This window comes from Catharus ustulatus, chromosome 32, assembly GCF_009819885.2.
Source record: "Catharus ustulatus isolate bCatUst1 chromosome 32, bCatUst1.pri.v2, whole genome shotgun sequence".
NCBI classification, from domain to species: Eukaryota; Metazoa; Chordata; class Aves; order Passeriformes; family Turdidae; genus Catharus; species Catharus ustulatus.
Genome location: NC_046252.1, coordinates 18,381 through 33,497, shown reverse-complemented (window position 1 = coordinate 33,497; position 15,117 = coordinate 18,381). Strand labels below are relative to the sequence as shown.

The following is a 15,117-nucleotide window of genomic DNA, read 5'->3' as shown; positions in this document are numbered from 1 at the left end:
TGGGGTTCAGGGGGTTCAGGGGGAGTTTGGGGGGGTTTGGGATTTGGGGTTTCAGGGGAGTTTGGGAGGGGTTGGAGGGTTTGGGGGACTCTGGGAGTTTGGGGGTCCAGGGAGTTTGGAGGGTTTGGGGTTTGTGGGTTCAGAACGAGTTTGAGGGGTTTGGGGCTCAGGGAATTTGGGGGCTTTGGGATTTGTGGGTTCAGAGGGAGTTTGAGGGGGTTTGGGGGTCTTTGAGGAGTTGGGGGTTCAGGGGGTCAGAAGGACTTTGGGGGGTTTGGGGTTAAGGGGAAGTTTGGGGGGAGTTTGGGGGCTCTGAGGAGTGGGGGAATTTGGGGGTTCAGAGGGAATTTGGGGATCAGAGGCTGTTTGGGGGGATTTTGAATTTGGGCGTTCAGGGGGATTTGGGGGTTTTGGGGTTCAGGGAGTTTGGGGGGTTTGGAGAGTTTGGGGGGCTCTGAGGAGTTGGGGGTTTGGGGGCTCAGGGATTTCGGGCTTTGGGGGGCTCGGGGGGTTTTGGGGGGCTCCGGAAATTTGTGACACTTTGAGGGCTCGGGAGCTCGGGGGGATTTGAGAGGATTTGAGGAATTTTGGGGCATTTTTTGGGGGGAAAAAGTTCCCGGTGGGCGTGGCCGTGGGCGGAGCCTCCGCACAAGCCCCGCCCCCAACCCAAGCCCGCCCAAGCCCCGCCCCCCGTGGTTTATCAGGGGTTTTGGGGTTTTTGGGGGCGCGGTTTTGGGGCGGCCCCCCCAGATCTCGTTGTTCGTCCTCAGTGTGGGACAACAGGTGAGGGGGGAGGGGATTTGGGGGGATTTTGGGGGGATTTTGGGGGTCCTGGGGGATTTTGTGGGATTTTGGGGGTTCTGGGGGGGAATTTGGGGGATCCCCTTTGAGGCGTCCCAAAATTTGGGGGGCCCAAACCCCCCGGAATTGCTGAGCACCCCCAAATTCCCCTCGGACCCCTCAAAATCCCCCTAAAAAAATCTCTAAAATTGGGGAGAAAAGGGAATTTGGGGAGGGGTCCTGCACCCCAAAAATCGCTTCGGACCCCTCAAAATATCCTGGATTTTGGGGGATTTTTGGGGGATTTTGGGGAATTTTTGGGGGATTTTGGGGAATTTTGAAATTTTGGGAGAATTTGGATTTTTGGGGAGGATTTGGGGAATTTTTGGGATTTTGGAGGGGATTTCAGAATTTGGGGAATTTTGGGAATTTTGGAACATTTTGCAGAGGATTTTGGGGTTTGGGGTTTTAGGAATTTTTGGGGGTTTTGGGAATTTTGGGGGATTTTGGGGGTTTTGGATTTTGGGGGGGGGGAATTTTGGAATTTTGGGGAGGATTTGGGGAATTTTTGGGGATTTTTGGGAAATTTTGGGAATTTTTGGAGGATTTTGGGGGATTTTGGGGGTTTTTGGAACATTTTGGGGGTTTGGGGAATTTTGGGGGAGATTTGGGGGAATTTTGAGGATTTTTTTGAGGGGAATTTGGGGATTTTTGGGGGGAATTTTTGGGTTTTCGGAAGATTTTGGAGGATTTGGGGATTTTTTGGGGGGCGATTTAGGTGCGTTTTGGGGGTTTTGGGAAGATTTTGGGTTTTTGGGGGATTTTGGGGGGGTTTGCGGGATTTGGGGTTTTTTTTCTGGGGCATTTTGGGTTTTTTTGGAAGATTTTGGGGTTTTTTTGGCGATTTTGGGGATTAGAGGGAATTTTTTGAGGGATTTTGGGGGATTTTGAGAGTTTGGGTTTTTTGGGGGGATTTTATGGAATTTTGAGGAATTTTTGAGGTTTTTGTCGGGACGTTTTTGTTTTTTTTAGAAGGTTACGTGAAAATTTTGCGGCATTTGGGGAGGATTTTGGGTTTTTGGAAGATTTTGGGTTTTGGGGGATTTTGGGGAATTTTAGGGAATTTTTGAGGGATTTTGGGGAATTTGGGAGATTTGGGGGGATTTTGGGAGTTCTGGTTTTTTGGGGGGATTTTGTGGATTTCGTGGAATTTTGGGATCATTTTTTAGGTTTTTTTGGGGGCATTTTGGGGTTTTTTTAAAGTTTTTGGAGGAAAAATTTTGTGGCATTTTGGGGTGGATTTCGGGGTTTTTGGGATTTTGGGAGTTTTGGTTTTTTGGGGATTTTTGGGGGGATTTTGAGGGATTTTGGGGGATTTTGGGGTTTTTTTGGGACCATTTTGGGGTTTTTAAAGAAGTTTTTGGAGGAAAATTTTGGGCATTTTGGGGGGTTTTGGGTTTTTTTGGGAGGGTTGGGCCACCCCAAATTGGGTCACGTGACCCGGGCGGCTCCAGGTGTCGGGGGCTGATAAGGGGGGGGAGGGGCGGGGGGGGGGAGGGGCCACACCCACCCAAAAACCCAAAAAACCCAAAAAAAACCAAAAACCGCCCAAAAATCGGGGCGGAGGCGCCCGGGTGGGGCTGGGGGTGGGGCGGCCAAATTTTTTTTGGGAGATCCCAAAAATCTCCCCCAGGGACCCCAAAATCCTTCCCAGAGACCCCAAAATTCCCCCAAGAGACCCCAAAATCCCTCCAGGGACCCCAAAATCCCCCCAGAGACCCCAAAATTTCCCCAGATTTCTCAAAATCCACCCCTAGACCCCAAAATCCCCCCAGGGACCCCAAAATCCCCCCAAGAGACCCCAAAATCTCCCTCAAGGACCCCAAAATTCCATCCAAAGACCCCAAAATCCTCCCAAGGAACCCAAAATTCTCCCCAGAAAACCCAAATTCCACCCCAGGGACCCCAAATTTCCCCCCAGAGACCCCAAAATCTCCCCCGGAGACCCCAAAATTCCCTCAGGACCCCAAAATCCTCCCCAGAAACCCCAAAATTCTCATCAGAGACCCAAAATCCCCTCCAGAGACCCCAAAATCCTCCCAAGGAACCCCAAAATCCTCCAAGGAACCCCAAAATCTCCCTCAAGGACCCAAAATTCCCCCCAGAGCCCCAAAATCCCCCCGGGACCCCAAAAACCCCCCAGAGACCCCAAATCCCCCAGAAACCCAAAATCTCCCCCAAGATTCCCCAAAAATCTCCCCCAGGGACCCCAAAATCCCCCCAAAAAACCCAACATTTTCCCAGGGACCCCAAAATTCCTCCCGGAGACCCCAAAATTCCTATCAGGGACCCCAAAATTTCCCCCCAAGATTCCCCAAAATTCTCCCCAGGGACCCCAAAATCCCCCAAGATTCCCCAAAATCCGCCCCAGAGACCCCAAAATCCCCCCCGAACCCTAAAACTGCCCCAGGACCCCAAAATTCCACCCAGAGACCCCAAAATCCCCCCAGACACCCCAAAAATCCCCCTCAAAGACCCCAAAATTTCCCCCAAATCCCCCAAAATTCCCCATGGGACCCCAAATCTCCCCAAGATTCCCCAAAATCTTCCCAAGAGACCCCAAAATTCCCCCCAGGACCCCAAAATCCCCCCAAAAAATCCAAAATCCCCCCAGGGACTCCAAAATCCCATTAGGGACCCCAAAACCGCCCCGAAATTGGAGAATTTTTGGATTTTCTGGGGGATTTGGGGATTTTTTGGGGAATTTTTGGGGTTTTGGGAGGGTTTGAGATTTTGGGGATTTTTGGGGGGATTTTCGGGATTTTCTGGGGGATTTGGGGAGAATTTTGGGATTTTGGGGAATTTTTGGGTTTTCTGGGACATTTCTGGGATTTTTTGGGGGGGATTTTTTGGGATTTTTTTTGGGATTTGGGATTTTTAGCGGGGGGATTTTGGGGAGATTTTGGGGATTTTGGGAGATTTTGAGTGGATTTTGGAGCACTTTTTGTGATTTTTTTGTGATTTCGGGGAAATTTTGGGGGATTTGGGGAGGATTTTTTGTGATTTTGGGGGAGGATTTTGGGGGGATTTCGGGGGATTTTTGGGGAGATTTGGGCGGATTTTGGGGTATTTTGTGACTTTGAGGGAATTTGAGACATGAAAAGGACGTGGGAGAATTTTGGGGCAATTTGAGGGGATTTGGGGGGGATTTTTTGTGATTTTGGGAGGATTCGGGGAATTTTGGGCGGATTTTGGGGACTTTTTGTGATTTTTGTTTTGTGATTTCGGGAGCATTTTAGGGGATTTTGGGGATTTTTGGGGATTTTTTGTGATTTTTGCGGGAGATTTAGGGGGGATTTGGGGGGATTTGGGGGACTTTGTGATTTTTTGGTGATTTTTGGGGATTTTGGGGGGGAGATTTGGGCGGATTTTGGGGGAATTTTGGGAGGATTTGGGGGGGATTTTGTGATTTTTTTTATTTTGGTGGGATTTTGGGGGGTGGATTTTGAGGGATTTTAGGGGATTTTGGGGGTCGATTTGGGGGGATTTTTGGGATTTTTTTCTGATTTTGGGGGGATTTTTTGTGATTTTGGTGAAAAGATTTAGGGGCAATTTTGGGGGATTTTTTTGGAGGTTTTTGGGGACAATTTTGTGATTTTTTTTTATTTTGGGGGCGGATTTTGGGGAACTTTTTGGGGGGAATTTGTGATGTTTTTGTGATGTTTTTGTGATTTGGAGGGGATTTTGGGGGGGAGTTGGGGGGATTTTTTTGGGAGGATTTTTGGGGGGATTTTGTGATTTTTTTTTATTTTGGTGGATTTGGGGGCGGATTGGGGGGGATTTCGGGGGGGGATGTTGGGGGACTTTTTGTGATTTTTTTTGTGATTTCGGGGGGATTTTAGGGCATTTGAGGGCGATTTGGGAATTTTGGGGGATTTTGGGTTTTTTTGTGATTTTGGTCGGGAGATTTGGGTGGGATTTGGGGGGATTTTTTGGGAGGATTTTGGGAGGTGGATTTGGGGATTTTTTGGATATTTTTTGGAGAGGGGGATTTGTGATATTTTTGGTGATTTTTTTGTGATTGTTTTTTGTATTTTGGGGATTTTGGGGAATTTTTGGGGGGGATTTTGTGATTTTTTATTTTTATTTTGGGGGGATTTGGGGGGGGCGGGGATATTTGGGGGATATTTGGGGGGATTTGTGATTTTTTTGGTGATGCTTTCGTGATTTTTTTTGTGATTTTTTTGTGATTTTGGGGGGCGGACTTAGGGGCATTTTTGGGGGGTAATTTTGTGATTTTTTTTGGTTTTTTTTTTTTTATTTTGGGGGATTTGGGGGGATTTTTGGGGGGGATTTTTGATTTTTTTAATGATATTTTTGTGATTTTTGGAATTTCGGAGCTGTTCGCAGGATGAGCAGCACGGGCCGGGTCTGGGGGGCTCTGGGGGCGTTTTTGGTGTCCCCTGACCCCCCCTGACCCCCCTGACCCCCCGATTTCCCCTCCCCCAGCCATGGCCGCCCTCCTGCGCTGCCCCGTCCTGGCCCGGAACCCGCGGCTGCTGCGGGCGCTGAGCACGGCGAGCGCCGAGCCCCGCGAGCCCCGCCCACAAATCGGTAAGCCCCGCCCACAAATCGTAAAGCCCCCGCCCACAATCGGTAAACCCCGCCCACAAATCGTAAAGCCCCGCCCACAAATCGGTAAAAAACCCCGCCACAATCGACAAAGCCCCGCCCACAAATCGGTAAAAACCCCGCCCACAAATCGACAAAGCCCGCCCCACAAATCGGTAAAACCCCGCCCGCAAATCGGTAAAGCCCCGCCCACAAATCGGTAACGCCACGCCCCAAACCGGCAAAACCCCGCCCCCACGGGGTGCAGCCCCGCCCACAAATCGGTAAAGTCCCGCCCACATTCGATAAAGCCCCGCCCCCACCTCGGAGCCCCGCCCCCAAGCCGGTACGGCTCCCAAACGGGGGACCCCAAAAATGGGGGAGGGACCCAAAACGGGGGGGTCCCAAAAACGGGGGGGAACCAAACAGGAGGGAGCCAGAAACAGGGGGACCCCAAAAATGGTGGGACCAAAACCGAGGGGAGCCAAAAACGGGGGAGCCAAAAAAGGGGGAACCAAAAATGAGGGGACCCAAAACCACGGGGACCAAAAACGGAGGGGGACCCCAAAAACGGGGAGACCCAAACGGGGGAACCAAAATGGGAGGGACCCAAAAACGAGGGAAACCAAAACGGGGACACCCTAAAAACAGGGGGAACTCCCAAATCCGGGGAGACCCCAAAAAAAGGGAGGACCCAAAACGGGGGGGACACAAAACGGGAGGCGGGGGGGACCAAAAACGGGTGAAGCCAAAAAAGGGGGGACCCCAAAAATGGGGGGCCCAAAAACGGGGGGAATCAAAATAGAGGGAACCAAAAACGCGGGGACCCAAAACGGGAGGGACCCAAAAAGGGGAGAACCCTAAAACGGGGGGAACCAAAAAGGGGGGGGGACCAAAAACGGGGGGAGTCAAAAACGCGGGGACCCAAAAAGGGGGGGACCAAAAACAAGGGGAACCCAAAAATAGGGGAAAACCAAAATGGGGGGAACCTAAAATGGGAGAGACCAAAAACGGGGCAACGAAAAAATGGGGGACCCGAAACGGGGGGACCTAAAATGGGGTGAACCCAAAATTGGAGGCGGAGGGGACCAAAAACCGGGTGGAGCTAAAAAAAGGGGACCCCAAAAATGGGGGGAACCAAAAACGAGAGGAACCAAAAACGGCGGGAGCCAAAATGGGGGGAACCAAAAACGGGGGGAACCCAAAATGGAGGGCGGGGGGGGGGGTAAAAACGAGGGGACCCCAAAATGGGGGAAAATAAAAATGGGGGGAACCGAAAATGGGGGGGACCAAAAACGGGGTGGAGCCAAAACAAGGGAGACCCCAAAAAGGGGGGACCCAAAAACCGGGGGGAACCCAAATGGGGGGAACCCAAAACCGAGAGGAACCAAAAACGGGGGGAGCAAAAATGGGGGGAACCCAAAACGGAGGGGGGACCCAAAAAGGGGGGAACTAAAAGCGGGGGGAACCCAAAATGGGGGGACACCAAAACCTTGGGGGACCCCTCAGAACTGTGGGGGCGCCCCAAACAAATTTTTTTATTATTTTTGGGCTGAATTTGGGAGATTTTTTGGGGAGGTTTGAGGCGATTTGGGGAGTTTGGGTGGGGAGGGGCGGGTTTGGGGGGATTTGAGATTTTGTTGGGAGATTTTGGGGTTTTGAGGGAGATTTTTGGGTGATTCTGGGAATATTTTGGATATTTTGGGGTGATTTTAGGGCATTTTTGAGGTGAATTCTGGAGTTTTTGGGGTGATTCTGGAAGATTTTTGGGGTCAAATCAGGGCATTTTTTGGGTGATTTTGGGGCATTTTTGGGGTGATTCTGGGAATTTTTGGGATTTTTTGGGTGATTTTTGGGACATTTTTGAGCTGAATTCCGGAGATTTTAGCGGTGATTCTGGAAGATTTTTTGGGTGGATTTGGGACACTTTTGAGGTGAATTCGGGGCATTTTTTGGGGTGAATTCGGGAGATCTTTGGGGATGATTTTGGGACATTTTAGGGGTGAATTAAGGGCACTTTTGGGGTGATTTGGGGAGATTTTTGAGGTGATTCTGGGACATTTTGGGGTGAATTCAGGATATTTTAGGGATGAATTCGGGACTTTTTTGGTGATTCTGGGACATTCTGGGAATTATTTTAGGACATTTTTGAGGTGAATTCGGGACTTTTTGGGGTGATTTTAGGAAATTTTTGGGGTGATTCTGGACATTTTTGGAGTGAATTTGGGAGATTTTTGGGGCGATTTTGAGACATTTTAGGGGTGATTTTGGGACATTTTTGGGGATAATTTTAGGGCATTTTTGAGGTAAATTCGAGACATTTTTGGGTGATTCTGGGCCATTTTTTGGGTTGATTTGGGGAGATTCTTGGGGTGAATTCGGGACATTTTTTGGAGCGATTTTGGGACATTCTTGGGGCGATTTTGGGGCATTTTTGGGTGAATTTGTGACATTCTTGGGGCGATTTTGGGACATTTTGGGAATTATTTTAGGACACTTTTGAGGTAAATTTGAGGCATTTTAGGGATCAATTCCGGAGATTTTAGGGGTGACTTGGGGAGATTTTTTTGGTAATTTTGGAACACCTTTGGGGGGAATTCAGGACATTTTTGGGTGATTCTGTGACATTTTTGGGGCGATTTTGGGCCCTTTTTGAGGTGAATTCGGGACATTTTTGGGATGAATTCAGGAGATTTTTGGGATTATTTGGAACACCTTTGAGGTGAATTTGGGACATTTTGGGGATGAATTCGGGACATTTTTGGGGTAATTCTGGGACATTTTTGGGCGATTTTTGGGGTGATTCTGGAGATTTTTGGGGTGAATTCGGGACGTTTTTTGGGCGATTTTGGGACATTTTTGAAGTGAATTCGGGACATTTTAGGGGTGAATTCCGGAGATTTTTGGGATTATTTTGAGACACCCTTTGGGGTGAATTCAGGACATTTTTGGGCGATTTTGGGCCATTTTTGCTGTGAATTTGGGACATTTTTGGGGTGATTGGGGAGATTTGTGGGATGAATTCAGGAGACTTTTGGGCGATTTTGGGACATTTTTGGGGTGAATTTGGGCCATTTTGGAATGAATTTGGGAGATTTTTGGGGAGAATTCGGAGATTTTTGGGGATGATTTTGGGAAAACTTTTGAGGCGATTTTAGGACATTTTTGGGGTGAATTCAGGACACTTTTTGGGCGATTTTGGTCATTTTTTTGCCGAGTTTCGAGGCCTTTTGAAGGAATTCCGGGCTCACTTCGGGATTTTTTTGGGGTCTGACCCTCCTGACTCTTGACCCCTGACCCCTGACCCCTGACCCCTGACCCCTCTCTCCCCTCCCCCAGGTGCCCGCTCGGGCTCCCCGTGCCCGTTCATGGCTCTGCAGGGGGGGGAGGGGCCCCCGTTCGTTCGCGCCCCCCCCGAGCTGCAGGAGGACGTGACCCCGCCCGAGGAAGGTGAGGAATGGGGGAGCCGAAAAAAACCCAAAAATACCCAAAAACCACCCCAAAAATACCCCAAAAATACCCCCAAAAAACACCCCAAAAATACCCCAAAAATACCCCAAAAAACACCCAAAAAACCATCCAAAAAACACACCAAAAATACCCCAAAATACTCCAAAAATACCCCAAAAAACTGCCCCAAAAACACCCCAAAAAACATCCAAAATACCCCAAAACATACCCCAAAAGTGCCCCCTCCCCCCAACACCCCAAAACTCCTCAGACTCCCCAAAAAAATCTCCCAGATTCACCCCAAAACTCCCCTCAAAATCTCCCCAAAATCCCAAATCTCCCCACTTCCAAAACTCATCAAAAGTCCCCAAAATCTCTCCATAAATCTCCCAAAAATTTTTCCTCAACCCCCCCAAATCTCCCCAAATTTCCTCCAAATTTCCCCCTGCCCCACCCCAAACACCCCAAAACATCAAACCCCCCCAAAAATCTCCCAAATTCACCCCAAAGCTGCCCCCAGTCCCAAACCCCCCCAAAATCTCCCCAAATCCCAAATCTCCCCCACCCCAAACACCCCAAAACTCATCAAAAATCCCCCAAAATCTCCCAAATTCACCCTAAACCTGCCCCCAGTCTCAACTCTCCCCCCAAAATTTATCCAAAAATCCCCCCAAATTCTCCTCAAACCCCCCCCAAATTTCCCCAAATTCCAAATCTCCCCCTCCCCCACCCCAAAACTCATCAAAAATCCCCCAAAATCTCCCCAAATCTCCCCTCCCCCACCCCAAAACACCCCAAAAAATCTCCCAAAATCTCCCCAAAAATCTCTTCAACCCCCCAAAATCTCCCAAATTCCCCTCCCCCACCCCCGCCCCTCCCCCAGACCCGCTGCAGTCTCTGCTGGATTTTGGGGACCCCTCCGAGGACCCCCCCGAGCGGCGCCCGGAGGAAAATCTGCCCGGTGAGGGGGGGGGAGGGGGAGGGGATTTTGGGGGGGGTGTTGGGGGGGGTCTGGGTGGGATTTGGAGGTGATTTGGGGGAAATTTGGGGGGATTTTGAGGGGGATTTTGGAGAATTTTTGGGGGGGTCCAGATGGATTCGGGGTCTGGGGAGGATTTGGAGGGGTCTGGGAGCAGATTTGGGGGGGATTTTTGGGGGGTCCAGAAGGATCTGGGGGGTTCTGGAGGAAATCTGGGGGGAATTTTGGAGGATTTTGGGGGATCCAGAAGGATTTGAGGGGATCTGAGAGGGTCTGGGGGGTGTCTGGAGGGGATTTGGGGGCGTCCCCTGACAGTTTGGGGGGAAATTTGGGGGGATTTGGGGGGTCCAGAAGGATTTGGGAGAGGGTCTGGGGGGGTCTGGGGGAAATTTGGGAGGGATTTTGAAGGATTTTGGAGGATTTTGGGGGGGGTCCAGAAGTATTTTGGGGTCTGGGGGGGATTTGGGGGGCTCTGGGGGATTTTGGGGTGCAGTTCCGGGCTCGAGGGTGCTGGTGGGATTTTGGGGTGCACTGTGGTGATTTCGGGGTCCCCCCTTTTCCGGATGACACCTTCCCGTACCAGGCGGTTTTTAGGGTGCAGCGGGGGGATTTTGGGGTGCTCTGGGATTTTAGGGGGCTCTGGGAGGATTTTGGGGTGCAGTTCTGGGCTCGGGGTGCACTGGGATTTTGGGGTGCTCTGGGAGGTTTTGGGGTTCCCTTTTCTCCAGCTGACACCTTCCTCTACCAGGCAGTTTTGGGGTGCTCTGGGATTTTGGGGCACTCTGGGATTTTGGGGTGCACTGGGGAGATTTTGGGGTGCAGTTCTCAGCTCTGTGATGATTTCGGGGTCCTCCCTTTTTCCCAGATAACGCCTTCCCACACCAGGCGGTTTTTAGGGTGTAGTGGGGGGTTTTAAGGGGTTCTGCGGGATTTTGGGGGTACATTTCTGGGCTCGGGGTTGCTCTGGGATTTTGGGGCGCAGTTCTGGGCTCTGTGATGATTTCGGGGTTCCCCTTTTCCAGAGGACGCCTTCCCGTACCAGGCTCTCTTCGGGGATGGCTCTGGGGGATTTTGGGGTGCACGGGGGGATTTTGGGAGGCTCTGTGGTGATCTTGGGGTGCAGTTCTGGGCTCGGTGGTTTTGGGGTGCACTGGGGAGGTTTGGGGTGCAACTCTGAGCTCTGTGATGATTTCGGGGTCCCCCTTTTTTTCCAGCTGACACCTTCCTGTACCAGGGCGGGTTTGGGTTTCTCTGGGAGGTTTTGGGGTGCAGTTTTGGGCTCGGTGTTTTTTGGAGGTGGCTCTGGGAGGATTTTGGGGTGCACTGTGATGATTTCAGGGTCCCTCTTTTCCCCCAGAGCCGCCTTCCCGCACCAGGCGGGTTGGGGTTTCTGCAGAGTTTTGGGGTGCAGTTTTGGGGTCAGTGTTTTTGGGATGCCGTGGCAGTTTTGGGGTGCAGTTCTGAGCTCTGTGATGATTTCAGGCTCCCCCTTTCCCCAGCTGACACCTTCCCGTACCAGTCCGTGTTCGGGGCACTGGGGGATTTTGGGGTGCTCTGGAGGTTTTGGGGTGCAGTTCTGAGCTCGGTGGTTTTTGGGGTGCACTGGAGGGATTTTTGGGGTGCACTGTGATGATTTCGGGGTTCCCTTTCCCCAGCTGACGCCTTCCCGTACCAGGCGGGTTTGGGGTCTCTGGGAGGCTTTGGGGTGCGGTTTTGGGCTCGGTGTTTTTTGGGGTGCACTGGAGGGATTTTGGGGTGCAGTTCTGAGCTCAGTGATGATTTCGGGGTTCCCTTTCCCCAGCTGACGCCTTCCCGTACCAGTCTCTGTTCGGGGCTCGCCTGGCGGGGCTGCGCCGCTCGCACACCTACCGGGAGTTCACCGAGCTGGGCAGGAGCGCCCAGCACCCCCCGAGCGCGATTTTGGGGTCCCCCCCGAGCGCTGTCCTGGGGTCCCCCCCCAGCGAGGTTTCGGGGTCCCCCCCCCGGCTGGTTCAGGTCTGGTGCTCCAACGATTACCTGGGCATGAGCCGGCACCCCGAGGTGCTGCGGGCGGCCAGGTGGGCACCCCAAAAATAACCCAAAATAACCCAAAATAACCCCAAAAATAACTCAAATAACCCAAAATAACCCAAATAACCCAAAATATAACCCAAAATAACCTCAAATAACCCAAATAACCCCAAAAATAACCCCAAATAACCCAAATAACCCAAATAACCCCAAATAACCCCAAATTCACCCAGGTGGGCACCCGAAATAACCCAAATTCACCCAAAATTCACCCCCAAATCCCACCAAATGTACCCCCAAATCCCCCCAGGTGGGCACCCTAAATACCCCAAATTCACCCCAAAATAACCCCAAATAACCTCAAGTAACCCCATATAACCCCGAATATACCCCCAAATCCCCCCAGGAGCACACCCCTAAATAACCCAAATAACCCCAAATAACCCCAAATGTACCCCCAAAGAGACCCCAAATCCCCCCAGGTGGGCACCCCAAATAACCCCAAATAACCCCAAATAACCCCAAAATAACCCAAATTCACTCCAAATTCACCCAAAGAGACCCCAAATGCACCCCCAAACCCACACCCCCAAAGAAACCCCAAATCCCCCCAAACCCCCACCCCCAAATCCCCTGAAATTCCCTTCGATTTACCCGAAATCCCCCCAAATCCATCCCCTAACGAGGCCCCAAATCCCCCCAGACACCCCAAATTCACCCTAAATCTCCTGAATTCCCTTAAATTCACCCCAAGTTCCTTTACATTTACTCCAAATCCCCCAAAATCCCCCAAATCCCTTTTAAACCCCCCAATCCCCTGTTAATGCCCCCCAAACCCACTCCACCTCCCCCAAACCCTTTTTAACCCCCCCAAACCCCCTCAAAATCCCTTCTAAACCCCTACTCCTTTTTCACCCCATTTTAACCCCTTTTAAAACCCCATTTTAACCTCTTTAAACCCATTTTAACCCCACCAATCCCATTTTAACCCCTTTAAACCATTTTAACCCATTTTAACCCCTTTAAACCCCATTTGAACCCCTTTTTAAACCCTTTAAAACCCCTTATATACCCGTCCAATCCCATTTTAACCCCTTTTAACACCCCAATCCCACTTTTAACCCCTTTTTAACCCTCCAATCCCATTGTAAACCCCATTTTTAACCCATTTTAACCCCTTTTTTAACCCCTTTTCACCCCGTTTTAATTCCCCCAGTTCCTTTTTAACCCCCCAAACCCCTTTCAACTCCCCAATCCCCTTTTTTATCCCATTTTTTACCGCTTTTTACCCCCTTTAACCCCCAATCCCATTTTAACCCCATTTTAAACCCCTTTTTAACCCCTTTAAATCCCCCAACCCCATTTTTAACCCATTTTAAACCCATTTAACCCCTTAAAAACCATTTTCATGCCCCCAATCCCCTTTAAACCCCCTTTAACCCTTTTTACCCCCTTTTTAACCCTTTTTTAACCTCTTTAAACCCCATTTTAACCCCAATCCCATTTAACCCCATTTTAACCCCTTTTTAACCCCGTTTGAACCCCTTTGAATCCGATTTTAACCTCCCAATCCCAATTTTAACCCCATTTTATCCCCTTTAACCCATTTTAACCCCTTTGACCCCCAATCCTATTTCTAACCCAATTTTAACCCATTTTAACCCCCCACACACCCCTTTAACCCCCCAATCCCACTTTTAACCCCCTTTTAAAGCCCATTTTAACCCCTCCAATCCCATTTAACCCCTTTTTACCCCTTTTAATACCCTTTTTAACCTCTTTTCAACACCTTTTAACCCCATTTAACCCCTTTAAACCCATTTTAACCCCCAATCCATTTTAACCCCATTTTTAACCCCTTTTGACCCCTTTTAACCCCTTTTAAAACCCTCCCAATCCCCGTTTTAAACCCATTTCAATCCCTTTAACCTCTTTTAAAACCTTTTTTTACTCTTTTTAACCCCCAATCCCATTTTAAAACCCCCCTTTTAATCCCTTTTAACCATTTTAAACCCTTTTTAACCCATTTAACCCTTTTAAAAACCCCATTTTAACCCCTTTAAAACCCCTTTTAAACCCTCCAATCCCAATTTTTAACCCTTTTTAATCCAATTTTAAACCCCCTTTTAACCCATTTTAGCCCCTTTTTAACCCCTTTTTTACCCCCTTTAAACTCCCCAATCCCATCTTTAACCATTTTCAACCCATTTTAAACCCCATTTTACCCCCTTTTAACCCCCTTTAAAACCATTTTAACCCCCCAATCCCATTTTTAACCCATTTTAACCCTCCCACCCCCTTTTTATCCTCCCCAATCCCATTTTTATACCCATTTAAATCCCATTTAAAACCCGATTTTAACCCTGTAAACCCACTTTAACACCCCCAATACCCATTTTTAACCCTTTAACCCCCAATCCCATTTTTAACCCATTTAAATCCCATTTTAACCCCTTTAACCCCATTTTAACACCCCATAATCCCCATTTTAACCCCTTTTTAACCCCTTTTATCCCGTTTTTAACCCCTTTTGTCCCATTTTTAACCTATTTAAATCCCATTTAACCCCATTTTAACCCCTGTAAACCCATTTTAACACCCCCACCCCTTTTAAACCCCAATCCCATTTTAAACCCATTTTTACCCCCTTTAAAACCATTTTAAACCCCTCTAAACCCCATTTAAACCCCTTTTATACCCATTTAACCCCTTTATACCCCCAATCCCCATTTCTAACCCCTTTTAACCCCTTTTTAACCCTCCAATCCCATTATTAACCCTTTTAAAACCCCTTTTTAACTCCTTTTTACCCCCTTTAAACCCATTTTTAAGCCTTTTTACCCCATTTTAACCCCTCTAACCCCTTTTAAACCCATTTTAAACCCCTTTTTAACCCAATCCCATTTTTAACACCCTTTAAAATCCCTTTTACCCCTTCAATCCCATTTTTACCCCATTTTAAACCCTTTTAACCCCCTTTTTAACCCCCTTTAAAACCCCTTCCAATCCCATTTTAAACCCCTTTTTAACCCCCAATCCCATTTTTAACCCATTTAAATCCCATTTAAAATCCCATTTTAAACCCATTTTAAACCCCTGTAAAAACCATTTTAACACCCCCAATCCCCATTTTAAAACCCATTTTAAACCCCTTTTATCCCATTTTAACCCCTTGAAACCCATTTTACCCCTTTTACCCCATTTTTACCCCTTTTAATCCCATTTTAAAAACCCATTTTATCCCCATTTTTAAACCCCTTTTATCCCATTTTAACCCATTTTATCCC

General features: G+C 49.1%; 1 protein-coding gene across 1 annotated transcript; it reads left to right on the top strand.

The window, feature by feature from the left end:
* Positions 1–701: 701 nt before the first annotated feature.
* Positions 702–11,896, top strand: LOC117009210 (5-aminolevulinate synthase, erythroid-specific, mitochondrial-like). The gene is made up of 5 exons (XM_033083451.1): positions 702–783; positions 5,290–5,394; positions 8,731–8,841; positions 9,725–9,802; positions 11,622–11,896. The coding sequence occupies exons 2-5, from the start codon at positions 5,292–5,294 to the stop codon at positions 11,894–11,896; spliced, it is 567 nt and encodes a 188-aa protein (XP_032939342.1). The 5' UTR covers positions 702–783; positions 5,290–5,291.
* The last annotated feature ends 3,221 nt before the right edge of the window (positions 11,897–15,117 follow it).

Bases quoted from the DNA above. Each gene is read 5' to 3' on its own strand.
- LOC117009210 (XM_033083451.1), top strand. From the start codon at position 5,292: ATGGCCGCCCTCCTGCGCTGCCCCGTCCTGGCCCGGAACCCGCGGCTG. The intron at 5,395-8,730 runs GTAAGCCCCGCC...CCCCTCCCCCAG, and splicing joins CGAGCCCCGCCCACAAATCG to GTGCCCGCTCGGGCTCCCCG. The intron at 9,803-11,621 runs GTGAGGGGGGGG...CCCTTTCCCCAG, and splicing joins CCCGGAGGAAAATCTGCCCG to CTGACGCCTTCCCGTACCAG.